Below are 27,284 nucleotides of genomic sequence, written 5' to 3'. Positions count from 1 at the left end.
GGTCCCTTGGAAGACCTACAGTTACAGTAACTGTCCCTGACAGACTAAATCCACTGACTTCATGATTGGTCTCTTGGACGACCTACAGTTACAGTAACTGTCCCTGACAGACTAGATCCACTGATCTGATGATTGGTCTCTTGGAAGACCTACAGTTACAGTATGTGTCCCTGACAGACTAAATCCACTGACTTCATGATTGGTCTCTTGGAAGACCTAGAGTTACAGTAACTGTCCCTGACAGACTAGATCCACTGACCTGATGATTGGTCTCTTGGAAGACCTACAGTTACAGTAAGTGTCCCTGACAGACTAGATCCTCTGATCTGATGATTGGTCTCTTGGAAGACCCACAGTTACAGTAACTGTCCCTGACAGACTGAATCCACTGATCTGATGGTGCTTTTGAAGACCCACAGTTACAGTATGTGTCCCTGACATTCTAAATCGGCTGACTTGATGATCGGTCTCTTGTTAGAGCTGCTGTTACATTAAATGGCCTGTGAATCACGACTCTGGAACTGATTATCTTTATTTGTCAGCGCCTAAGCAGTAGAGAGCAGCTGGGATGAACCCCCAGTGTTTCTAATACCTCACCTTCCTTGCATACCAAATGTTATGTACCTACATTTTAATGCTTTCTAGTCTTTCTAGTGGATTTATGCTCAGGCACCAACAGGAACTTAGTTTGGCATACCATTTTTATTGCCCTATAAAGATCAGGTGATAAATCTGTCAAACATTTGACCAAGAGTGAACAGCAGATAGTCATGCAAACTCCCCCCCCCAAAAAAAAGGTATAATATGTCTTGTAGTAGCCTTCATGCCATGAAGACAAAGAACAATGTATTTTGCCCTGAATTCAAAACTTGATCTCTTCTGTTTTGTAATAGTTCTGCAAATAGTGAATGATAGTTACAGATAAGGATGTTATTACCTGTTTCTGTTCCTAGACGTTACAGTTTTGTGTAAATTTGTTGCAGGGTTCGATAGCTTTTTCGTTTTACTGATGATGCTGATTTTGTGCCTTTCCAAGTTGATCAAACTGCTTAGCTGTTATTTAAACTGCATACTGTTGCCTACATTTTTTTTTCAAAATTGTTTGAATATATTTTGTTGTTCAAAGGTTATCTGCATTATAGGTACTAAAAAAATCCCAAATGCATGTGAATAGCTGTAAGACCTCTGCCATAAATACATTCTGTTTATGTTGTCAAACAGCTGGAGTTAAAACCTGTTATTTAATACTGAAATGTAAGGTATCTTTATAAACCCATCACCACAATCAAAGCCATACTTCAGTGCTTAAATGGTTAGTCTGTTAATTTTTGTGTTGGAATTTTTCCAGATACTATAGCATCAATTTATTCTACCTGACTAATGTTAATAAATCCTAGGACTAACGTTTCTGTTTCTAGAGATCCTAAAAACAGTATAGCTAATACCAAAACTGTACACATCATCGGGCATCACTTTTCTGTGTTGTGTGGCATGCTGTAATTTGTACAAAGTATGTTATTTTGTACCACGTTGCCATGCCTGGACTAACTATTCCTACTTAAAGTTGCAGTTAAGTGCCGTGTTGCCAAGTCTGAACTAACTATTGCTACTTGAAGATGCAATTAAGCACCAGAGAAAGTAATATATTTGATCTGGAAGATAAGAACTGTAACAGGTTCTAAAATACAGTACAGTTGGTTTAGTTACCTACTCATTTCTAGTATCCAACTGTCGCTATATGGAGTGTGTCTGTGGAAGCAGAAATCATCCAGGAAAAAGTACATTCTCATTTATTTATATTCAGAGTTTCTGGCAAGGCCAGATCCAGCATCTAACAGCACAGGCTTAACCAAACAACTGATCGGTTTAGTTAACCCTTAAAAGAATCCAAAGTAAAAAAATAGTGGCAGATTTAAAATGTTAACACCTAACTTTGTTAGTCAGTGCCTTTGGGATCTATATTATAACATCGAAGGCTTACAACTTCGAATGTTATAATATCGAACCCTATGCACCGTATGCTGAAAATAGCGAAGCTGCAGAATATCCTAGGGAAAGTATTCAGTGGGCCGTTTCTGCAGCTTCTCTATTTCCTCGACTGTGGAGTGAAGGTTATGAACTGGATTAAGGTAAGTGTGTGAACGAAGGTGAGTGTGTGATAGGGACCTTAGGGTTAGGGAGCGGGTAAGGTGTGTGTGTGATAGGGACTTTAGGGTTAGGGAGTGGGTAAGGTGAGTGTGTGATAGGGACTTTAGGGTTAGGGAGTGGGTAAGGTGAGTGTGTGGTAGGGACTTTAGGGTTAGGGAGCAGGTAAGGTGAGTGTGTGATAGGGACTTTAGGGTTAGGGAGCGGGTAAGGTGAGTGTGCGGTAGTTACGGACCTTAGGGTTAGGGTTGAGTATGGGTAAGTGGATAGCTAGTAGTGTGTATGCTTTAGTGTAGGGTTTTGTGAAGTGTATGTGTGTGGATTATTTATTTTGGTGTGCTTGTGTTGTGTGTATGTTTGTTGGAACAGCAAATTTTTTCCCTGGGAAAAAAATTGCTGTTCTGAGTGTTCGATGTTATGGTCTTTCGATTGAAATGGTTCAATATTATAACATTCAAAGTTGTAAGACTTCGATGTTATAATATAGACCCTTTAAACACCATATGGCAAAAGGATGTTATAAGTACATTTTTAAAATGCATGTGCAACGCATTGGTAGTACCACTCAGATTAGAACTTAAATGTAAACATTCTTAACAGTCTGTAGCTTTAGCGTTAAATGGCTGTACATTTTAAAAGTGCACACCCTTGGGAAGATTTAAATTTAACTTACTCATTATTATATGTATGTCCTAATCCAGAATTATTTTTAAATGTTTTGGAAATTTTGATAAGGAGGGAGAGGTGTGGTTTATTTACACACATAAAATAATGCAACCGGGGGGGGTTAAATAATGAATTATTTATGAAATAGTTGTTGTAATATATTATAATTTATTTTGATCTTCAGTAATAGTTGTTTACTATATTTTACGAATAGTATTTTTTAAAATAATTATGTATCTGTGCATTTAAGTGCTTAGATAATTGTGTAAGGGAACTGACTGGATATTTGTCTTATCTGGGTCTATTTAAATTACATTGAATGTTTTAGTTTCTGTGAACCTGTGAAGGCATATGCCAAGCCACCAGTTTGTTTCATTTAATAAAGATTTTTTTATAGTGTTCCTTTTGTTTTTGCCATATGATGTTAAAACATGGGAAGTTTAAGATTTATTTGGCAAAGTAGTGGAACAGGTGACAAATTAGTGTTCCAGACACTTTATCGGTCAAACCTTTCTCCAAGTGGAGATTTTGAAATCCTCTACTGTATATACTTCCTGGGTTGCTGCAAAGGAATCACATACCAGTTTGATTTCATCTCTCGCTTCTATGCCTGACATGCAGAGCTATTCATAGTATTTCATTCTCCCATTCTTGTTCGAGGCTTCCTTCCTTACTGGATTTTGTCCTTGAAGCAGTATCCATGCCATACAAATTTGGTCTTTGCAGCTTTATGTGTAGCAGAATTCCATTAAGTGCATACTTAATCATGACGCAGCTATTAATGCTTCTTGAAAATGGAATTGTATATGTTGTGCTTGACTTTTATAAGTTGGAAATATAAGCACTCTCTAATCTTTCCATAGTTGCAAATTGATTGAACCTTGAGGTACTTTTGAATAATCTAACACGGGAGTATTTTATTAGCCCATTAAGCAAATGGTACCTTTTATTTCTTCTGTGCGTGTCCAGGCACTGAATCACAATGTTGGCCTCAGAATTGGTTATAAACCATAAAACCAATGAATCTCAACAGATTGTATCAAGGTATAGCCTTCTGACCCTAAGAGGCAGTTGATGTACTTAGTGGCCACTGGGGAGTGACTTTATCAGGCGGTCATGTAAACCGTTATCAGGCATATTCATTGTTCATTGCCCATTAACTGTTTTTACTCACTGCATCCAAGCAAAAAAAACTGCTACATTATTACACACACACTTTCCTGGTAACTACAGATAGAAGGGTTCACCTTTATTTATATTTATTTTATTTATTGACATTTGTTAACCGGGTTAGTCCATCTGGGTTATTGTCCCATTTTCAGTGGAGACCCGAGGAGAAAAGCTTCAGCAAATACAAAATATGATCACAGAACGAGAAAAAACAAGTATTACAAACAATAATAGCAAACAACAGAAATAAACATCTACCTGTGTAGAAATAAACAACCACATTTTTTGTTTCTTTGAAAAAAATAAATTCTTAGTTGCTGAACAGATGGGGAAACTCAAGACTGATAGTAGGATGTAATGAGAGCGATACGAGTGTGGGAGGAGGGGAGAGCTAAGTAGGGTCATAGCAGGGAGAGCGATACGAGTGTGGGAGGAGGGGAGAGCTAAGTAGGGTCATAGCAGTGAGAGCGATACGAGTGTGGGAGGAGGGGAGAGCTAAGTAGGGTCATAGCAGGGAGAGCGATACGAGTGTGGGAGGAGGGGAGAGCTAAGTAGGGTCATAGCAGTGAGAGCGATACGAGTGTGGGAGGAGGGGAGAGCTAAGTAGGGTCATAGCAGGGAGAGCGATACGAGTGTGGGAGGAGGTGAGAGCTAAGTAGGGTCATAGCAGGGAGAGCGATCGAGTGTGGGAGGAGGGAGAGCTAAGTAGGGCCATAGCAGTGAGAGCGATCTGAGTGTGGGAGGAGGGGAGAGCTAAGTAGGGTCATAGCAGGGAGAGCGATACGAGTGTGGGAGGAGGGGAGAGCTAAGTAGGGTCATAGCAGGGAGAGCGATACGAGTGTGGGAGGAGGGGAGAGCTAAGTAGGGTCATAGCAGTGAGAGCGATACGAGTGTGGGAGGAGGGGAGAGCTAAGTAGGGTCATAGCAGGGAGAGCGATACGAGTGTGGGAGGAGGGGAGAGCTAAGTAGGGTCATAGCAGGGAGAGCGATACGAGTGTGGGAGGAGGGGAGAGCTAAGTAGGGCCATAGCAGGGACAGGTTCTGGAACTGAGTAAATGTGTCTTCAGTTCTTTTTTAAATAGTGGAGTATGAGAGATAGAGCATATATCCAGGGGAAGTTTATTCCAAGCTTGGGCCACAGTGTGCTTGTAGAGTTGTTTACCAACAGACTTGTTAGGGTGGTAGACATAAAGCAATTGCTGATTTGAGGTGCGGAGAGATCAAGAAGGGGTGTAGATGGAAACAAGGAGAGATAGGGAAGGACACCAGGAGGGTTTAAACAGCATAGAGTGCAGCATGTGAAATGGTAGAGATGAAGTAATTGTGGGAGTTCCAGCCATTGTAGGGACTTTAAGGCAATACAGTGGTGTGTGTTGTTTGGGCTGTTAGTAATGAATCTGGCTATTTTGTGGTAGGTTTGTTGAAGTTTGTTCAGGGTAGTAGTTTGAATATTTGTGAGAACTGGGGCAGCATAGAGGAGAGTGGGGAGGAGAAGTGCTTGTCCAAGGGTGAGTCTAGACTCAGGAGTGAGGTATTTTCTGTTCCGATATAGGAGACCAAGTTTTTGATGGGTTTTCATTATGCATTGCTGTAAATGCTGATTGAATTTTTGTTCATCATCAATGATAACCCCTAAGAGTTTAGTGTGGGTGTCAGGATGGATGGCTGTATTATTACAAGATTTAATGACAAAGGAAGATCTATGTTGAGCAAGAGAACGGGGAAGGAAGAGCAAGAGTTTGTTTTTTTGGGATTTAGGATTAGTAAGTTTTCTAAAAGCCATTGTTCCATGGAGAGCAGAGCTTTTTGGGTTAGAGTGTGTAGGTCAGAGATGTTGTCGGCTATAGAAATAATAGTGGAGACATCAGCGTATTGAATGAGAGATGAATTATTGCAAGAGGTGAAGATGTCATTAGTGAAGATATTGAATAAAAGGGGGCCTAAGATGGAACCTTGTGGAACCCCAGCAGAGACAGGCAGGGAAGGAGAATATGAGGAGAGCCATTTGACAGATTGTTGGCGTCCAGATAGATAGCTAGTGAACCAGCTGAGGGTGGAGGAGGACAGGTGAAAGTTTGCAAGTTTAGATAGAAGTAAAGGATGGGATACAGTATCAAAAGCTTTGGAGAGGTCTAGAAAGAGACAGGAAGTAGGTTTATTATTGTCCAGGGATTCTGCAATGGTGTGGGTGAAGAAGAGTAGAGCAGTAGTAGTGCTATGATAGGGGCGGAAACCATGTTGAGTAGGGGGGAGTAAGTTGTGATTGAGAAGGTGGTTTAGAAGCTGAGTATGTATACATTTTTGTAGGATCTTAGATAGGGGGGATAGAATGGCAATAGGTCGATAGTTGGTAGGATCAGTAGAGTTGCCTCCCTTATGGAGAGGGGTGCTGTAGAAAGATTTCCAAAGAGTAGGAACAGTAGATCCTAGCATGGATCTATTAATTAATATAGTCACAGGGTAGGCAATAGAGTCAGCTGCAAGTTTGAGGAAGGTGGGAGGTAATTTATCAGTAGAGAGAGAGCAGGATTTGAGTTTGAGCAGTAGAGATTTGATGTAAGAAGTGGGAAGTGGCTGGAAGGAGACAAAAGTGTTATTGGGGGTGGGTGTTGGATCAGGTAAGGAGTAGGGGTTAGTTTGAGAGGGTAGGAGGTTCTTAATGGAGGAGATGAAGTGGGAATTTAGTAGGGTAGCTGTTTCCTCCAGAGTTGAGTTTGGGTAGGGAAAAGAGTTAGAGGGAGAGCCTGGGTAAAGGATGCTATTTAGTGTAGACCAGAATTTATGGGGGTTAGATCTATGTTTATGCTGGCCTGAGCTATAAAACGATTTGTTATCATTAATTGTCTGTTTTTTGGCAAGATTACATAGTTGTCTGTATTTGAGAAAATGAGGTGTTTGTTTAGTTTTGATCCAGGCTTTCCAGGCACTGTCTCTTTGTTTCATGATGTTCTTAGTTTGTTTTGAAAGCCAGGAGGCATGATTAGATTTCACTCTGATCATTCTAGAGGGAGCAAGAGAGTCCAGGGTATTTAGGAAGATGCTATTAAAAGTGTCAACGGCATAATTCAGGGGAAGTTGTTTAAGAATGGACCAATCAATGTGTTGCAGTAGTGAGTTAAATTGAGAAGAGTTAAATAAGGATAGTTTCCGACAATCTCTAAAGATGTGGGGTTTAGGAGTGTGAGGGTCATATCTTAGGATAGAGGTAGGGAGATGGTCACTGAGGGAGTCTGGTAGGGTTTTTGGCTGGTGGTAATGTTGAGGGGAGTTAGTAAGAATCCAGTCAATAGTGGAGCTGGAGGTAGAGTTTTTGTGGAAATGAGTGGGGGTAGAAATTAGTTGGTGTAAACCATGAAGGTGAATACTGAGTGAAGGAGAGTCAGTAGAAAGTTTAGACCAGTCTATATTGACATCCCCAAGGATGAGTGTTTCATAAGGTATATTGAGATAGAACCCGGATAGTATGTTTTCGAGAATGGGTATATTGTTGCCAGGAGGAATATAGATGGAAGCTACAGAAAGTTTTTTGTGAGGATTTAGATGGAGGTTAAGAACGAGGAGTTCAGCAGGGTGGATGCTGGGAATAGGTGTGGGGTAAGGTGAAAGGTTAAGGCTGTTAGAGTAGAGGATGGCTACACCACCTCCTTTCTCTGATGTTCTATCAGAGCAGTAGATGTTGTAACCAGGGGGGAGTATTTCACTGTTTGAGATATGAGGCTTGAGCCATGTTCCTGATAGGGATAGGATATGAGGGGTGTTGTAAGCTATCCAAGAGTGCAGTTCAGTAATTTTATTTGCTAGGCTTTGAATGTTTAGTGAATAAAAGGTTAGGTGTTTGCAAGGTTTTGGGTATTGGGACTGAGGTTGTATATCTGATTGGTTGTTGGAAGAGGGTTGAGAGCAGGAGGTAGTTAAGGTGGATGAAGGGGGGAGAGGGAGGTGCAAGGTGAAGAGGGGCCAGGGTTGGGATGGATGTCTCCAGAGGAGAGTAAATGTTTATAGAGAAAAGTGCCTGATGTAAAAAGTAGATAGTATTTGGGAGGTCTGTATGTCACCTTGACACTGGCTTGGTGTTGTCAAACTTCATTTCCTATTAAGCACTGTCTGACATTTTAATACTGACTTTGATGCTATTAAATTTGCTGTCTCTTCAGTGAAAGTGTGCAAAAGGTTGTTGAATTTATATGGGTAGCTTATTTTATTATGTCCAGGTGAATTGTATATATTTTAACAGTGGCCTAAAAAAGTAGGCATCAGTCCTAATATCTAGAGAAAAGAATTATGTTGTTATTTAAGTGTCTAAACTTCATTTTAACCTACAAGGCCCTCAGATTAAATCAAATTAACCACCAAGGTAATCTGATAGTGACATATCTGGCCGTTCTTACAACTGCTAGGAACTTTTCCGATACACTGTGGCACATTGAAAGAGCTACCCTTGAAAACGACTAAATAATTAACATCTTTGTTGTAATAACAGATCTGCATAAGGTGTTGGGTTATGCTTTCTAGCTTCCTCTTTATATTTTTGATTCACAGGTGTTACTAGGCTAACAAGCCTAAAGGGCCTTTTTAAGCTTAGCCGTTCATTTTGTTTCTATGTCTCCTGTAAAAGGATAAATCATTGTATATTGTATAACTGTTTTATGTACGTTGCTGTCCTCTATCTTCTCACTCAAAATCATCTTCCTGACATATTTTATTTAGTTTGAAAAAATGAATAAGCGCCTCACACATTGTGTGTGATACAGCCTTCGCCAGCTCAGTCAGACAGTTCACTACGTGCATTCTTACTAAGGTGCAAACCTGTACATTTCTGTACAAAACTGTTTAGTCTAATCAAAGTGTGGATTTTAATTTGTACTGCTGCTGTTGTAAGAGAGCTTTTCAAAAGCTCTTTCATTATTCTAAATGTATAGACTACGCTAAAATATTATCAAAGCATTACCCTTCATCAGGCCACACCACACCAGCTTCAACGAATCTTCCTTTTAAGGTGTTTAAAACAGCTTGGGATGAATGTGATCCTGTATGACGTTCCTCAATCTTATTCATTAGAAAAGCTAATATAACCATCCAGAAGAAAGAAAGGCAGAACGGGGCTGAATATGCCTATATACACCTGCGTGATGGTGACGGCTCATGATTTCTGCTAGGAGAAAAGGATCTGCAGTGTTTTGTTATTTGAAGGCCAGTTTACCAAAGCAGATCTGGATGAGGCTTCAGCAGCAGGTTTTGTAGCGAGTTCTTGTGTGATCGCATGCCATTGTACTACAATTAACAGAAAGTAAACTAATCCATCTTGTGTTCAACTTTATGCAAGTGTCATCTTTGTATTTGGGAAGAGGGCACATAATATCATCTCCTTTCCTTTAATTGTGACAGTCGCATCAGAGATGCGGTAATATTAGGTGTCAAGTGACACGCCTTGTGGCATTAAACCATGATCTGTATGTACCAGCATCATCAGTCAGCGTCTGGAAAATGGTAACCAAGTTACAGAAATAGGAACCTGAATACTTCGGGAAGGAAAACTAATAAAGAACAGTGATACTGTTAAGTGCAACATTTTGCCTGAATATATTTTCATTTCTACCAAATGATCCCTACACTACACAATACATTCTTCAGGAATTTATCCCCCTGTTACTTTATTTGAATTGTAATATCTTTTGATTACTGGCCAACTGAAAAAGCAACATAGCAATGGGTTTGTGGCCCTCTGGTCTTTCTCTTTCTAGCAGAATAAACCTTGTGAGATTTTGGTGATTCACAGCTCTTTAACTATACGCATCACTTCTTTCCCTCGCCACAAGTCTAGTTACACTTTGGGAATTCATAACTTTTTTTACTACTGTGTAGCCTCAGACTAAATAAACCTGGTACCAGTGATGGAGTCAGAGACTAAGTGAGAAGTAGAACCTATACTTGATTCCTAGGTTTCTAAAAACATGCTATGTAACCACTGTTTTGCAGTTAACAACGAAAGGACTTACTGCATTATGATTAAGGCCATGATAAGGAAATGAAACCAGGGAATGTTAGTGTAAGAAAGTTCCAAAGATTTTGTCCAGAGATTCTTAAAGGAAGCAGCAGTTTTGAGTACTGTCCTGAGTAAAGGGAATAAGTTCTTGCATGGGATAGTAGGACATGATAACTTCATCTTCTGAAGTCAAAATTTGCATTGTGGGAAAGAAAAGCCCTAGACAAAAAGATCACTGTATTTATTCCTGTCAAGTAATTTTGGATTAGGATAAAATAAAATTTAATGTCTACTTATAGTGCTGACGTTTCGTACAGCACAAAATATCAAGATAAGATTTTACTTTTTAAGTTTATGACCATGGTAGTGTTTTTACAGAGGTTAGATCATCCTTCATACAAGTGGGACTGCTTCCATCCATCCATCCATCCTCAGCCCTTTTTCCTATTTTTGCACATGGAGTCAGGGTATCACTTCAACAGTGACAATCATCTAGAGCCTAGGTTTATACCACCAGGTGGCTAGCCCTGACACGGTAGTTCATCCGTATCACCCACACACACCTAGGGCCAATTTCAGAGTATCCAAGCCACCTGCTGCATGTCTGTATAGCAGTGTGACAAATGAAACACCGTGCACACTATGGACACCATTTGCATAATGCTCACCATATTAGACAAGGCCACATTAGTCCTCAGTTTTTCAAAATCTGACAGACTGGAAAGTGAACAGCAGTATTTACTGTGGAAACAGTCTGATTATCATCAGGATGCGTCTTCTGTCACTGCAACTTCACTGCAACCAAACTCTATAGTGAATGTTTTTGTTGATTGTTCTGGGCTAGTGCTGCTGTTGCGGAGAATCAGCTCAGTTGTCGAACCCTGTGGGTGTCCTTATTTCTGTGCACCTACCTGTAAACTGTGTGACTTTGAGAAGCCATTGCTCTCTGTATGTCCCCCTCAAAAAAGGAGAAACTTGAGTACAACCATTAACAAACTGATTAAAGAAACAGACAGTAATGATAGGCCGAAGATTTTGCAATGAGCCAGGTTATGAGACAAACAGACCTTCGTTATATAAACTGCCTATATCTAAGGAGCATAGATTATTCCTAAGTACAGCATTTGGAAGAGGATTTTTTTAATTTGAATTTTCAGAATTGTAAGGGATAAGTATGACATATCTTGTCAGCCATAGTCTGCCTGTTTCATACTTAATAAAATAAATTACCAGAGTCAAGCCAGATGAAAACAGCAGCATGTAAAATTTAAAAAAAAAATCACCAAAAAAGAGTGAAACAAAATGATTCTTGAAAGCTTTAATATTAAGCGCTTTTGTCCAACACAGTACTTAATATTAAGGCGACAAATTCTCTGGATTAAATGACACTATTAATATTAAATGTTATCTGAGACATAGTAATTTTATGAGATAGGTTGCATATTAAGAATGCATAAGTATTTAAACAAGTTATTAAAGTAATTAGATAAATTGTAAGATGTTAGTACATTAATTGTTTTAAGTAAGTCATTGGTTGTTATTTAAAAACTGTGTGTGCATGTTTCTTGACTGTATTCTGAGGAAGTTCTGTCTCACACTTGCTAAGGTGACTCCTGGGACTGGCATTGCTGCCAGAAACCAAAACGCCACTTCTGCATGGTCCTTTTCTCTGCAACATAACAGTTTTAAAGGTGATATGTTATTACGTAATGTTATCACAGTGAATTTGTGTGTACATCACTATAATGCAGATAACCTGAACTTGTAAATTGCCACAGATATGGGCCTGAAAGTCAGGAGCTCTTACAGTAAACGTAAGAAAGTTTTGCTGTCCAAAATGCTTTTATATGTTGTTTTGCAAAAACAGTTTTGTGACAGTTTTAATAATGATATAAGCATTACATCAATTTATTTTAAATGTCTTCAGTGTAGTATTTCTGTTCCAAGTAACATTCAGAAAGTATTGTGTTAATTCAGTCATTATAAAAGTAATTTTGTGTGCTGCGTTATTGAAAATTATTTTTTTCATATGTTAGCCAACTCTGGTCTTCCTCTGAGTCTGTTGCATTTATCAGTATTATAGCTATATCTTTTGTTTTGCTTATGCAAATTTGCAGCTTAGTTTTTAAAACTGGCATGGTCAGAGAGCTGAATTGTACCATGAATTTAAACTAAGAACTGTGGTTGATCAGAATAATTCATAAACTGGGGTTGTTTTTTTTTTTTTGTTTTTCTCTGCATGTCAATTGGATCCTGGTCAATTGTGTACCACACTAGACTGACAGTGAACAGACAGACACTGCTGCTGATGGTGAAACCACTGCCACAGAGGTTGGTACAGTTTCCAGAATAAAATCTTCATGGAGGTAGTTCACTGGTGTACTTAAACTGGTGTATTTCTGTGGGATGGTCAGGATGGTTACACGCCGTCCGACTAACTTGAACAAGTTTTGTCTGAGTGCCTTAAAGGGGCAGTTAAATGTACCTTAATAGGCAGGTGAATACACACACATGCACGCACACGCGCGCACACACACACACACACACACACACACACACACACACACACACACACACACGCACACATGCACACATGCACACATGCACACACACACACACACACACACACACACACACACACACACACACACACACACACACACACACACACACACACACACATGCATTTGTGTGGGTGCGATTGCTTTTTATACAGTTTTATAGTATTTTTTTTTGTTACTGCAACAACATTATGTACATTGAATATACAGGTAAAGTATGTTGTTATGTGTGTACTCTAACTGACACAGCTGGGGTAAGAAACTAATAGCTTTATAGGTTCATAGGTAGGTACTAGGCTGTCTGCCTGAAGGCATTTATAAGCCTAGCTAGAATGTGTTGGCTTTTGCCTCCCCCTTAGATTAGTTCCCTGTGCCTCTGTCCAGCAGAGCCACTGAAGTGATCCCCAGGATAAACTTTCTGTTTCCCATTCACCCGTCAAGGTTTCTCTTGAAGAGTGTTAGCGAGGAGCTCTGCCTAATGTAGATTGGTATCTTGTTCCAAAGCATGGGAAGTCTCTGGGACAGGAATCTATCCCTCCAGCACGTCCTATTTATTGTTGTGGTGAGGTTTAGATCCCTAGAGCATGTGGCTCTATGGGATAAGCTTTTCTTTAGGTGGAGCATGTCCATCAGTTCTGGGTTGGACATGGCCTTGTATGTCAGGCAAAGTTCACCTCTGAATAGGCAGTATGCAACCGAGTACAGATGGAGTTTCTTCAGTCGAGCTGCATAGGGCATCTGTCTGAGGCCAGTGATCCTCTTGGTGATGTACTTCTGTGGTCTTTCCAGCTGTTGAAGGTGTTTTGTAAGATACATCCTAAATGGGGCGTTGTACTCTATGATGGGTCTGATGAGAGATGAGTAGAGGGGCACAATGACCTCTTTTGATCTAGATGCAAACCCTTTTGTGATGAGGTGTGCCATGTAGAAGGATTTTCTAACCTCTTTGGCAATGTGATTATCAAAGGAGAGTTTACTATCTACTTGGGTCCCCAGATCCCTTATTACGTCTTCCATATTTAGGGGACTACCACCTATGTGGTAGTTTGTGGGTACTTTTTTTTTTTCCAAAGGGGATGACAATGCACTTTTTGGCATTTAGCTTGAGGCCATGATTTTGACACCAGGTGGCCGTCTCAGTGAGACCCTTTTGGAGGATGTCTGTGTCAGCCGGAGAGTCAATTATAGCCTCTAGTTTGCAGTCGTCTGTGAACTTGGTCACCCATAGTTCTCCTGTGCTTGCCTGTACCTCTGAGAAGTATATGCCAAACAGGAGGGGTCCTAGGACTGAGCCCTGGGGAACGCCACTTGTAACCGGTTTAGAGTCAGACCTAGCTCCCGCAACTCTTACCATGTGGGTTCTGTCCATGAGCCAGTTGGCAACCCGTCTTGTGACATAGGGGTTTATGTTCAGGCTGGTGAGCTTGTCTATAATACCAGAATGGGGAATGATGTCAAAGACCTTTGCAAGGTCTAGGTAGGCTGTGTGTACCACCTTTCCCTTGTCTATAGCCTTGGTAACTGTCTCAAAGAAGTCCACCAGGTTTAGGAAGCATGATCTTCCCTTAACAAAGCTGAACTGGAAAGGGTCCAGTGTTTGGAGGTTCCCAATGTCTCTGTTAATGAGTTCCATGATGATGCGCTCCATAGCCTTGCAGACCAAGCTAGTCAGGCTTATAGGGCGATAGTTCCCAGGGTCTGTTGTGGCTCCACCTTTGTGGAGTGGAATAACTGTTGCTTTGTGCCACTCTATGGGTACGTAACCTGTGGAGAGGCTGGGTTTGAACAGTGTGTTTAGGTGAGGGGTTAGTTCGTCTTTGAGCTCATGTAGGACACAGCCTGGGACACTGTTCAGTCCCATTGATGCTGTGTTTTTAGCTTTGGAGAGGGCTGTTTTGACCTGAGTGTCTGTGATTTCAGGAGCTGTACATTCTTCTGGTATGGTTATGGGCCCTTTTGGGGGTGAGAGGGGGGTGAAGTTTGCGCTGAACCTTTCTGCCAGGATGTTGGCAATATTGGTTGGTTCAGTGTATTTTGTACCATTCTGCAATAACTCTGAGCAGATCTGAGCATTGCCACTTAGATTCTTGACATAGCTAAAGAATGCCTTGTGGTTATCTTTGGAGTCCTTGGCAATTTTTCTTTTGAAACTCACCTTGGATGATTTTATGAGGGATCGTAGTTTCTTGCTTATACTGATCAGGGATGTCTTCCCTTCTTGGGATTTTACTCTTTTCTGTACTAGTTTCCTCCTTCTATTGTATAGCTTGTTTATGGCAGGAGTCCACCAGACTGGTTTCCTTTTCTTAGAGGAATGAGTCTTGGTTTTGCTTGGGATAGCATGATCCATGCATTCTTGTAGGTGCCCATAGAATGCATTAGTAAAGGATTTTGCAGCTTGGACAATGTTATCCTTTATTATGGGGACTTTGAAAATTTCCACCTCGGTCTTAAGTAACGTGAAGTTTGCTTTTGAAAAGTTTTTCACAGTGGTTTCCTTGTCCGGGGGTAGGGGCGGAATGTGGATATCCAAAGTGATTTGTTTATGGTCAGGTCTGACCAGTGAGGGGTTGACCGCCGGTGTGGAGTACTGGTCGCCCATGTTGGTGATGACCAGGTCCAGTATGTTGTCACCACTGGTGGGAGTGTTGACCAGTTGATCCAGGGCATTTGAGTTTATAAATTCTAAAAAATGTTGGGCAAGCGAGTTAGTACTTGAGTAGTTCTCCCAATTAATGTTTGGGTAATTGAAATCACCCAATACTAGGGTGTTTGGTAGGACCTTTATATTTCCCAGTGTTTCCAGAAATGCGGAATGGGGGTCCTGGGACATGGTGGGTGATCTGTAGTAAGCTACAATTTGAATTGCAGTTTTGCCCATTGTTAGTTGCACGTGGATGATCTTTGAAGCATTGTGCTGTGCCACTAACCTGGAGGTGTGGGTATCCTTGATGAATATGGATAGTCCCCTGCTTTTTGTATTTCAGTCTGGGTTCTGTGGCCGAAATTTATGGTATGAGTTGTAGCCTGGTAGTGCTGGGGTGCTCTCTGGAGCCTTAAACCAGGTTTCTGTTACTGCACATATACCGATTTTCTCCATACTGAAGAGTGCCTCGAGTATGTGCATTAGACTTCTGGGATTGAGTAGCATTACCCTTGGTTTTTTGTTACTTGTGCTATTTATGGCAGTGGGTTTGTCTTTTGAGCCTTGCTTAAAAAAGGCGCTATGGGGGTGGCAAGAGCCTTGGCCAGTATTCGAAAGCCTAAGGGTGACAGGTGCAAGCCGTCTCTAGCGAAGCAGCGTGGCTTGTCGAGCATGTCATCCCAGGCGGACAGACACTGGATCCCCTTTGAATGACACCAGAAACTTAGCCAATTGTTGAAATTGATCATTTTTTCTTTATACTGTGGTATCATTCTTGGTGAGGGCAGGATGCTACTCAGGGTTAGGGTCATAGCGGCCTGGGCTACAAGATCAGAGAGCTCTTCCATGTCTCTTTTCATGTAGTTCAGGGAGGTATGGCTCAGGTCATTCACACCAACATGGACAATGACAGAGTCATATTTGTACTTGTTCTGGAGTGACCTGAGTGCTTGTGTTATGTGGCGGATCCTGGCACCCGACAGGCAGCTAACAGTAACCTTCTCTTTATTCAGCCTAGTGAGTGGGACGTCAGTGTGCCTGACTATAGAGTCATCTATTACTAGTATGTTGGGTATGTTATTTTGCCTTAAGGGCTGTGATTGCATGACACACTGGTTTTGTGAAGTATGTGTTTCATGATTTGTGTTGGGGGTGGAGGTTGCTTGGATGTCTGCTTTGAAGGTCTCTGTTGCTTTTGCAGATTTTTATTTAGAGCCTCCGAGTATGTTTTCGTGTATTTATGTGTGTTTTTTGCCGGTGCTGGTTTAATGGGTCTTTGTGAGACTGGTGGTGTGATGCAAGTATTTCCCTTCTCCTCTTGACTATCTTATCCAGCCTTGGGTTGAGAGAGCTTAGCCTCCTCTTTGGCTGTATAACTGCTTCTCTCACATGTGTTAGTGTTTGGTGGTAGGAGGAGAGGGTTGTCTGTGCACATGAGGCAGTTGTAACATTGCCTCAGAATGCCGAGATTCACCAGCTGGACTGGAGAGTACACCTGAAACTTCCCTTTGGACATGCCTGGATACGTACAGTGAACTGTTTTATTGAATGACTGGTAAGGTTGTATAGAGAGCCTTGTCCTTCTTATGCAGTAACTGCATTTTATAGTGCCCAAAATCAGCCAAGTATTGTAATACATTTATCCAACAGTTTGAAGTTGATTATATTAAGTTGTAAGGAGTCCATTGTGCCCTGCCCACCATGGTAAACTGAAGAAGATAACCCCTACCTGTTCAGATGCACTGTGTTCACTGTATATTTGATAGTTTATGATGTCCACATCCAAAGTTCAAAGTCAGCCCCCTGTGTTTCTTATTACTGCATCATAGATCAGTTAAAGGACAAAGCGATGTAGCCTTTGTCTATGAGTTCAAAACGTTTTTGTTTTCTGAAACTTTTGCATATTCAGGACTTTTCCATGAGTAGGAATTCTATATAAGAACAATGGTATACAATAAAATACCTTTATTCCACAAAAGTTGTGCAACAAAATGTTAAGAGGAAATTCGGTGTCATTTTAATTGCATTTTATGTCACAGTAAAGGGTGTCACTAGAACATCACAGTAAAAAGTGGTATAAGAATTCAGTAGATCCAGAAAGGATATTACCGTAGAGAAGTAATTGAATCAGCACTTTTTGATACTTGGCAAGCTTTAGCTATTTTTTCATAGTGCTGTTTCATCATGTGCTGCTGCTGTGGGGTGCAATGAATGTCCCCACATTATTTTGATATATGCCCATTTTTACCTCTGATCTGATAAAGATTTCTTTTCTCCCCACTTTCTCTTTTAATTCTGTTATGCTGGCAGTCGGACCAAGAGGAGGATTCTGAATTAAAGACCCAGGTAAGGAACAAGTATAACAGCTTTGGGAAGTTGTGTTTTTATGGTTATTAACTACATTTTCCCTGAGGTACTCTGATACAGCCCATAAACCATGTTTAGTAATATTCTTGTAGTTTTTATGTCCCTTCAAATGTACCTTATTGTTCTGTTTTGTCTTGTTTCTCCCAGAGTTATGTGATTAAGCGAATAAGGGGTGAAAATGTATATGTCAAACATAGCAATCTTATGTTGGAGGTTGGTATTCATAGCGCATGCTCATGTGACAGTCTCAAGTTATTCTCTGTCTTTTACACCCGCACCATGATGCATGTATGACTTATGTTTTCTTTCTTGCTAACACACAGAGGTAAATGTTTTGCCTCTTACTAACATACAAGGGTAAATGGTCACATGTAAAGAAGTTTTTTTTTAATTGTTGGTTTATTACTACTACAGTGCCTGTGTTTACTTATCAGTACATGAATGCATTGTCTAACTGGTGCAGAAGATTATTGTATAATATTCATACAATAGGAGAGCTTTGCAGTGTGTACGATTTTGACTTTGCTGCTAAATCTTAACCCTGTAACTCACTGGCCTTCCTCAGTTGAAAATTTAGTAGAATAACTGCAAAAAGAAATTTCCCTTTTAAGTTGCTTTCATTTTTGATATCCAGGATCTAGAAAAATCCCCCGCAGAGATACTAAAACACCAAACCAACATAAGTGAGCTCAAAAGAACATTTTTAGAAACAACAACAGAGTCCAAAGGGCTTAGTGAGTGGGAAAAGAGACTGGCTACGTCTCCAGTACGCACACGGCAAGAAGATGCCCCCATGATTGTTCCACTCGTAGTCGATGAGGTGAGTATAAATGCACATCTTCTGTGTGTTTAGATATGACTATATGTGGATTATGGCCTGGTACAAATGCACTATTGCAAAAGGCAGGACATTTACACACTGGTTGTGGTTTGTGCCAGGAGTGTGCAGTACTGTTTAACAGTTACTAATTTTCACTTTGAAGAATGTTGTACTGCCCATAAAACTAACACTGCTGTTAACAAAAAAAAAAACATAATAGCAAAACCTATAAAAAGTATTACTAAGAATGCTAAAACGTTTGGTAGAAAAATGTCATTCCCATTGCTGTATAAGAGATGCCTTTCAAATAAATCTAGGGACTGTAGTAACCAAAGACTGACTGTCCTTCACTGCTTGTCCTCAAGTCCATTGTACAGGCATTTAAAAACATGCTTATACAGACGCACACACTCACACACACTCACACACACACACACACACACACACACACACATGCACACACACACACACACACACACACACACACACACACACACACACACACACACACACACACACACACACATATGTATGTGTATATCTATATGTGTGTGTGTGTGTGTATATATATATATATATATATATATATAAACACACACACACACACACACACACACACACACACACACACACACACACACACAAACAGACTACCAACATTCAGTTAGTGCATATTTTTGCCATGCAGGAAATATTAAAAAGGATTAAAGAAAATATTTCCTGTACATGTTAAAAACTTGAATAATATTGTTTGTGTGCCCTGTGACTATAAGACAGATACTGTGTAAGTTTTTTCTTTTTCCTGTGCTGTGAAGGGTCCAGTGGTGCCCAGATCCCTAGTATTTTTGTTGTATCGACAGCTGGTTCCTGAGCTAACCCACATAAGTCAGGGATTTAAATTGCATTTCATTTCACCCAGGGATGGCACCTGATCACCAAAACAGTTGGCACACCAGAGCAGTGCTAGTCCTCTGTCTGCACTTGACAATCTCCAGCATATCCTGTTTTGCTTGAGGATGTAGTAACTCTTAAAAGAGTAAAAGGTATCAAGATTGTCTCTGAAAGCAAAAAGGATAAAGCAGTAGTGTGATATCCTTAGGGAAAAATAATATACTGACTCTTAATATGATGGATGCTAATTCATGGATGCTCACTCCTTTCATATCCTCTGCCCCACTGAAACCTGGTTAAAACCGGTAACTAAAGATAATGAAATAATTCCCCAGGTTACAACATATTACGACTCGACCGCACTAAACGTAGGGGTGGGGGAGTAGCTCTACTGTAGAAATCCACTCTACAGATCTCCTCTCTATCTTACAACCCACCTCAGGATAGTAAAGCTGAAGTTTTGATCTCCCGACTTCAACTAAATGCTTCCAAAGCCCTATATATTATCTACATCTACCTACCACCTGGTAATAATATTTCTATAATTGAAGACATTCTGAGCTGGGTATCAACTTCTTACCCACAAGAAACCATTATACTTGGCGATTTCAATACTGACTGGAAACGTGTAAACACAGAGAATACTTCATCACATATCAATCTTCATGGCTTTAGTCAAACTATTACCACTACCACTAGACTTAACAAACCCAACAACAAAGAGAGTATCCTAGATTGGATACTCATTAATAAACATCAACAAGTTTACAAGGCAGGAACTCTACCAGATGACTTAAGTGATCATACGTTAACTTACCCCATAAGACAAAAGACTGATATCCCTAACACCCCTACTTACAAGATCTCTCGAACCAGCAAACATTTTAACCCTGTGTTACTCCAAAATGAACTTAGTGCCTGTAACTGGTACCCACTAAAAACTCTCCCTCTTGAGCAGGCAGTCAAATATTTTAATTCTAAATTCTTAACTATCCTTGAAAAGCATGCTCCTAAATGTTCTATCAGAATGAAATCCAAACCTGCCCCCTGGCTTTCAAAAGAAACTAGACAATTCATATTACTTAGAAATAAATCTTGGGCCAAATGGAGAGCATCTAAAAATATCTCAGAGCAACAAACATTGACAGCTAAGGAATACCACCAAAAAAGCTATACTGACTGACAAAAAAAACTACTATTGTAACCTATAGCAATCTCACCAAAACAACCCACAAAAATTCTGGTCTAGCGTTAATAGACTCCTACACCCAGGACATTCCAGTACACCACCCCCTCTTGGGGCTGATAACAATACCTCCCTTCAAACTGCCAATGCCTTTAATACCTTCTTCACCGACACCATAAAATCTCTAGCCTCCCAACTGTCCACTAACAACTCTAATCTCCAAACTTCTTTACCTAATACTCACCCTACATTCCAAATACAACACATAGCTACCACATATATCCAAAAACTTTTACATAAACTAAAGCCATGTACTCCCTCTGCAGACCAAATACCATCTGAATACCTGCAAAAAGCAGCCAAAGCAGTTGCATATCCTATATCCATCCTTATAAACAGAACCATAAATGAAGGAACCATCCCAGATATCTGGAAAATTTCCCACATTATCCCTCTACATAAAGGTGGAAACTCCAATGAGTATTCCAACTATAGGCCAATAGCACTCCTATCACCCTTAGCAAAAGTTATGGAAAAATGTATTCACCATCAACTTATCAACCACCTAACCCAACATAATATATTAGCAAATTGTCAGCATGGTTTCAGGCCATTTCATAGTACCACCACAGCCCTCCTATCTTTCACTGACTCTATCAATAAAAACCGTAACAACAACTTCCTCTCATCTGCACTCTTTATTGATCTGTCAAAAGCTTTTGACATGGTCAACCACCCACTACTCCTAAAAACTCTTCAATCCGTTGCTCTTGACACCAAGGTTGTTCATTGGTTTAAGTCCTACCTTAACAATAGGAAACAAGCAGTCCTTTGGGAGAATAAACTATCCTCCTACCTACCAGTCTCCTTTGGAGTACCTCAGGGCTCCATTCTCGGCCCACTTCTATTCTCAGTGTTTATCAACGACCTTTACTTAGCAATCCCTCAAGCTACTTGCATACAATATGCAGATGATTCCACTCTTATATGTTCTGCCAACTCCACATCTGAACTACAATCCCTAACTCAGACAGTATTCAACTCAGTCGAGGCATGGTTCCTAAAACGTTGCCTCCTTTTGAATGCCAAAAAAACCAAGCTACTACTCTTTACACCTAACAGTAAATCCCCCCCAATCAATTTCTCTATCAAATCAAATATTGGTACCATTATATCCCCAGACTCTACCACTAAACTATTAGGAGTCTTAATTGACAATAACCTTACATTTGATAATTATATCAATAACACTATAAAATCCGTAAATAGAAAATTAGGCTCCATATATAGAATAAAACCATTCTTAACACCAACAGCCAGAGCTACTATTGCCCACTCACACTTAATCTCCACTCTTCTCTATGCTTCCCCCATTTATACCAACCTAAAGAAAAGTAATCTCACTAAACTAACTCCTATAATAATATTGCAAGGTTTGCCACTGGGAACCCATTTAGAACCCACCACTGTCTGAACTTAAAGCAACTTAACTGGCTTGAACTAAAAAACGTTCTGATACTCTCCCAACTTACCATTATTCATAGGGTATTGTACCAGCCCAAGAACCCACTGACACTCATTAACCTCGTTACCCCCTATGTAAACCTCAACTCCTTACGCTCCTCCACAACATTCTGATACTCTCCCAACTTACCGTTATTCATAGGGTATTGTACCAGCCCAAGAACCCACCGATACTCACTAACCTTGTTACCCCCTATGTAAACCTCAACTCCTCACACTCCTCCACAACACTCTGATACTCTCCCAACTTACCGTTATTCATAGGGTATTGTACCAGCCCAAGAACCCACCGATACTCACTAACCTCGTTACCCCCTATGTAAACCTCAACTCCTCATGCTCCTCCACAACATTCTGATACTCCCCAACTTACCATTATTCATAGGGTATTGTACCAGCCCAAGAACCCACCGATACTCACTAACCTTGTTACCCCCTATGTAAACCTCAACTCCTCACGCTCCTCCACAACATTCTGATACTCTCCCAACTTACCATTATTCATAGGATATTGTACCAGCCCAAGAACCCACCGACACTCACTAACCTTGTTACCCCCTATGTAAACCTCAACTCCTTACGCTCCTCCACTAAACTACTGGCTAGCAATACCAAATCTAACAACATGGCAGGTGACTCCTTGTTTTTTAATACCACTGGAACATTCTGCAACCTGTTGCCATCAGATCTAACTGCACTTCCCTCCTTCCCACTCTTTAAACAAAGGCTGAAGCAACATCTTATAACTAACTGGTTATGCCCTTGTTGTTACCCTGACTAATTGTCTGCATTCTTTTTTTGCCATGTTTCTATATCCTCCCTCCCCTTTACTTTATCAATCACTACTTACCCCTTAGTAGCATAAACTACTTTAAACTATTTCCTAAAAATAGGAGATGAACTATCTGTGAACATATTTGTTCACAACCTCACATACATTACTGTAGGAGTATCTTATTCCTTTCAAACCTCCTGTATTTCTTAATTAGCTTATTTTACTGTAGCTAAGGCTCTCTACTGATTTCTAACGATTGTATTATTTTTATATTGGTGTAAATATTTCTCTTTCTATATGGTATTGTTTCTTAGATAGTATTAGGTTCATAGGTTCATAAGTTCATACTAGGCTATCTGCCCTGGGGCAATTATAAGCCTAGCCCGATTCTGTATGGCTTACGCCACCCCTTGATTTGAGTATACTGTGCCCTTTTTAAGGTTTAGTTTACTGTGCCTCTGTCTAATAGTGACACGGGAGTAATCCCTGGGACAAACCTACAATCCCCCATCCACCTATCGAGATTCTTCTTGAAGAGATTCAGTGAGGTGCTCTGCCTCACATGAACTGGAATTCTATTCCAGAGCGAAGGGAGCCTCTGGGTTATAAACCTGTCCCTCCAGCAAGTTCTATTTATTTCTGTGCTGAGGTTCAAGTCCCTCGAGCGTGTGGCTCTAAGGGATTTAGATTTACTGAGGTGGAGCATGTCCATTAATTCTGGATTTGACATAGCTTTGTATGTCAGGCATAGATCACCTCGAAGTAGGCGGTATGCAACTGAGTAGAGCTGGAGTTTTTTTAACCGAGCAGCATATGGCATCTGTTTGAGACCCTTGATCCTCTTGGTGAGATACTTTTGGGGTCTTTCCAATTGCTGCAGGTGTCGGGTAAGGTACATCCCAAAAGGGGCATTGTATTCTATGATGGGCCTGATGAGGGATGAATAAAGGGGCACAAATACCTCTCTTGATCTAGATGTGAAACCCTTCATGATGAGGTGGGCTATGTAGAAGGTCTTTCTAACCACTTTGGCAATGTGGTTTTCAAAGGAGAGATTGCTATCAACTTGGGTCCCCAGGTCCCTAATAACTTTCTCTGTACTTAATGGGTTTCCGCCTATGTGGTAATTTGTGGGCACTTTTTTTTTGCCAAAGGATATGACTATACATTTTTTGGCATTTAGCTTTAAACCATGGTGCTGGCACCAGTTATCTGTCTCTGTGAGACCTTTTTGAAGGATGTTTGTATCAGCTGGAGAGTTGATTATGGCGCCCAGTTTGCAGTCATCTGCGAACTTGGTGAGCCATAGTCCTCCCATGTTTGCCTGTACCTCGGAAAAGTATATACCAAACAAGAGTGGTCCCTGGACAGAACCCTGTGGGACGCCACTTGTGACCGGTTTCGAGTCTGACATGGCTCCAGCAACTCTCACTCTGTGGGTTCTGTCTTTGAGCCAGTTTGCGACCCATCTTGTGACATAGGGGTTTATATTTAAGCTGGATAGCTTATCTGTGATGCCCGAGTGGGGTATTGTGTCAAATGCCTTTGCAAGGTCCAGATAGGCTGTGTGGACTACCTTCCCTTCATCTACGGCTTTGGTGACTGTTTCAAAGAAGTCAACCAGGTTCAAAAGGCAGGATCTGCCCTTGACAAAGCCGAACTGGGTAGGATCTAGTGTCTGTAGGTCCCCAATGTCTTTGTTTATGAGCTCCATGATGATCCTCTCCATAGCCTTGCAGACTAAGCTAGTCAGGCTTATGGGGCGATAGTTTCCAGGGTCCGTAGAGGCTCCACCTTTGTGGAGTGGGACCACTGTTGCTGTATGCCATTCTGTGGGCACATATCCTGTAGTGAGGCTGAGATTGTATAGCTGTTTTATTTGAGGGATTAGTTCCTCTTGTAGTTCATGTAGGACGCAACCTGGGATGCCATCTGGTCCCATGGAAGCAGTGTTTTTTGCTTTGGAAAGGGCAGCCTTCACCTGAGCATCTGAGATGTTTGACTTTGGAACTACTGTTCTCTCATGTACTGTTTGTCTTACACTTTCATGCTTCCTTTTTCTCAGAAAATTGTACATTATAAACATTTAAATGTTACTGTGGAGCTTTTCTCCCCGGGCCTCTGCTGAAAATGGAAATATATCCAGTTGGACTAGCCCGGTTAACAAATGTAAAATAAAATAAAATAAATAAAGTGAAGTAATACCAAAATAAAACCCAGCAACTTCAAAAAAGTAGACAGACTTCAGCTAAACAGAAGAAAGGGGTGGAATAGCATTCTGATATTCCTCTCAACTGCATTTGGCTTGATACGTGTAATATCTGCTGTCTTTAAGTTATTGTCTATTAATAAAATGTTAGAGACTTTTCTGTGTTAAAAGCCCAGTGGAAATGCATCACCTCTGATTAATCTCCAAATGTCTGCAAAACGGTTGCGTCTTTATAGCTCTAAAGGAGTGAACATCTTGTTTTCTGTGGTCATTTCTCCATGGTCATTGCAGCACTTCAGCAAAGCTGGACACAAATCAGTAGTGCTTCTAACCCACAGAGCGCTTTCTGAAGTTCTGTTAAGGTAGTGGCATGTTGCTTCTTCCTTAATTCGATTTTTTAAAAATATTTCTGACCCCCCCATGCCTGCTAACCATCTAGCTTCCCCCCGAATAGGCAGTATAGTGTATGAGTGAGACGTCATCCAAGCTGTCCTGATAGACTGATGGTGCATTGTGCTCTAGCCAGCATCCTGTAATGAGATTGGTTTGTGTAATTATGGCTTAATCCCTCATCTGGTAGTGACATAGTGACAGGAACACTTGCAACTACACAAGGGTCACCTATACGTGTTCCTCAAAAAAAATGAGAGCGTGAAAGAAAAAACCTTTGAAAGTCAGGTGTAGGTTACGTCACAAAATACTATTTTGTTTACAAGAACTAAGCAGATGAAACAGAACTGAGGCCAAGGTTTACATATTTGAAGTTGCTGTATTTTTCTTCTTTATTTATTTTGTTAGCTTGGCATGGATTCAAGAGAGTATTCCTTTCTTTCAACATTTTTGCCAAGTCTTTTGTTTGGGAATTGTGCATAAGTGGTAACTGAGACATCAGTGAAGGAGGTTCTCAGATGGGACCAGACTGTAGGAGTAGATCAGATCATCTGTATACTACTGATAAAAGATCTCACCCTATACATAGAGGCAGCACAGAGGGGAGTTTGTGTGGATCTAATAGAGGGTGAATTTACTTCCACTTGGTAGCTCCTGTGATGTAGAAATTCTGGAACCACTAGATATCACCAGATATACTTACATAGAGCTTATCTAAATAATCCTGTCTTGGTTTGTGATTTATCAGTCTTTACTGTTAAAAAGAGGTGTGACTGCTAGCGATAGTAAGTAAATGAATTCCAGCTTTTGTGGACTTTCACGCCATTTTACTGTACTTAATTTAATATTTAATTCTATGTTGTTTGTGTGATCTTTCTCATGGAAGTTAATTTCAATTCTCTTTGAATTCTGGGGTACCTGATTTTGATTATCCTTTTATTTGAGAATTCTTAATTCATTTGCAGCTAAATTATTGGTTCCTTAAATGAGGATGTCATTAATGATTTGTAAAAGCACAAGTATCTTGTACAGTGTGCTAAATGTTATGTATTTTAGAGGTAACACCTGATAACACTGGTGATCTGTCTTCCTCATGTCAAAAGTTGGACGATTTGCTTATCACTATTAATAATAATTCTAGACTTACTGATGACGACTGGACTTTTGCAATTCACACGGCTTGGAGAACTGTTGTTATACACGTCATGCAAGACCTCTACAACAACTGCACTAATCCTACTTTCATGCCTAAGGTGGTTTCCAAAGTGGCTTTAAATCAAACTATTCACCTGCCAACTTTTTTCACTAATCCACAAAATAAGGGGGAGAGGATCTTGCATTCTTTGGATGTACACAGGCAACTATGTTTGTACCTGGACAGAACCAAGGATATCAGGAAAACAGAGAAACTGTTTGTTTCCTATGCAACAAATTCTCAAGGTAAAGCTATTTCAAAACAGACCATTTCTAAATGGATTGCTCATGGAATCAGATTTTTTTACTCTCATCATGGAAAGCAAATCCCAGGAAAAATTAGAACTCACTCTACCAGAGCAGCTGCTACTTCAGCTGCCTTTCTCAGGGGAGTACCTACCAAAGATATTTTGGCAGCTGCAACTTGGAGTTCAGTGCATACTTTCTCTAAGCACTATAATCTCCCTCTTTACTCTAAGTCTAGGGCAGGCTTTGCTTCTGCAGTCTTGCAGGGCCTTCTAGCCGCCCCTTCTACTCTATAACCACCACCCTTTATCTCAGCTTTGGGATTCAACCCTACAGTGATGACTGCAACAGTGAAACACGATGAACATCGTACAGTTGTGTACACTTACCATAAATGTAGATGTTCGAGTGTCTTCACTGTTGCAGTCTGGGTTACCCACCCTCATGTCCCCTCTTATACTTTCCTTACTGTGATTTCCTACTTCACCCTTCTTCTGAGGTGTATTTGCTACA

General features: G+C 40.5%; 1 protein-coding gene across 1 annotated transcript in view; it reads left to right on the top strand.

The window, feature by feature from the left end:
* The window catches only part of EPB41L3 (erythrocyte membrane protein band 4.1 like 3), a gene marked incomplete in the record, with an annotated part of 1,523,429 nt that overhangs the window by 1,225,893 nt on the left and 270,252 nt on the right, over positions 1 to 27,284 (top strand). Inside the window, 4 exon segments of the mRNA XM_044066506.1 lie at positions 12,242 to 12,295; positions 17,480 to 17,515; positions 17,684 to 17,749; positions 18,171 to 18,356. Coding sequence (XP_043922441.1) covers positions 12,242 to 12,295; positions 17,480 to 17,515; positions 17,684 to 17,749; positions 18,171 to 18,356 — 342 coding nt within the window.

The sequence above is a fragment of the Protopterus annectens genome, chromosome 3.part1 (genome assembly GCF_019279795.1).
Source record: "Protopterus annectens isolate FY-2018-M chromosome 3.part1, PAN1.0, whole genome shotgun sequence".
Classification (NCBI taxonomy): domain Eukaryota; kingdom Metazoa; phylum Chordata; order Ceratodontiformes; family Protopteridae; genus Protopterus; species Protopterus annectens.
Note: the sequence above shows the minus strand (reverse complement) of the source record. Positions and strands in the feature narration are given on the sequence as shown.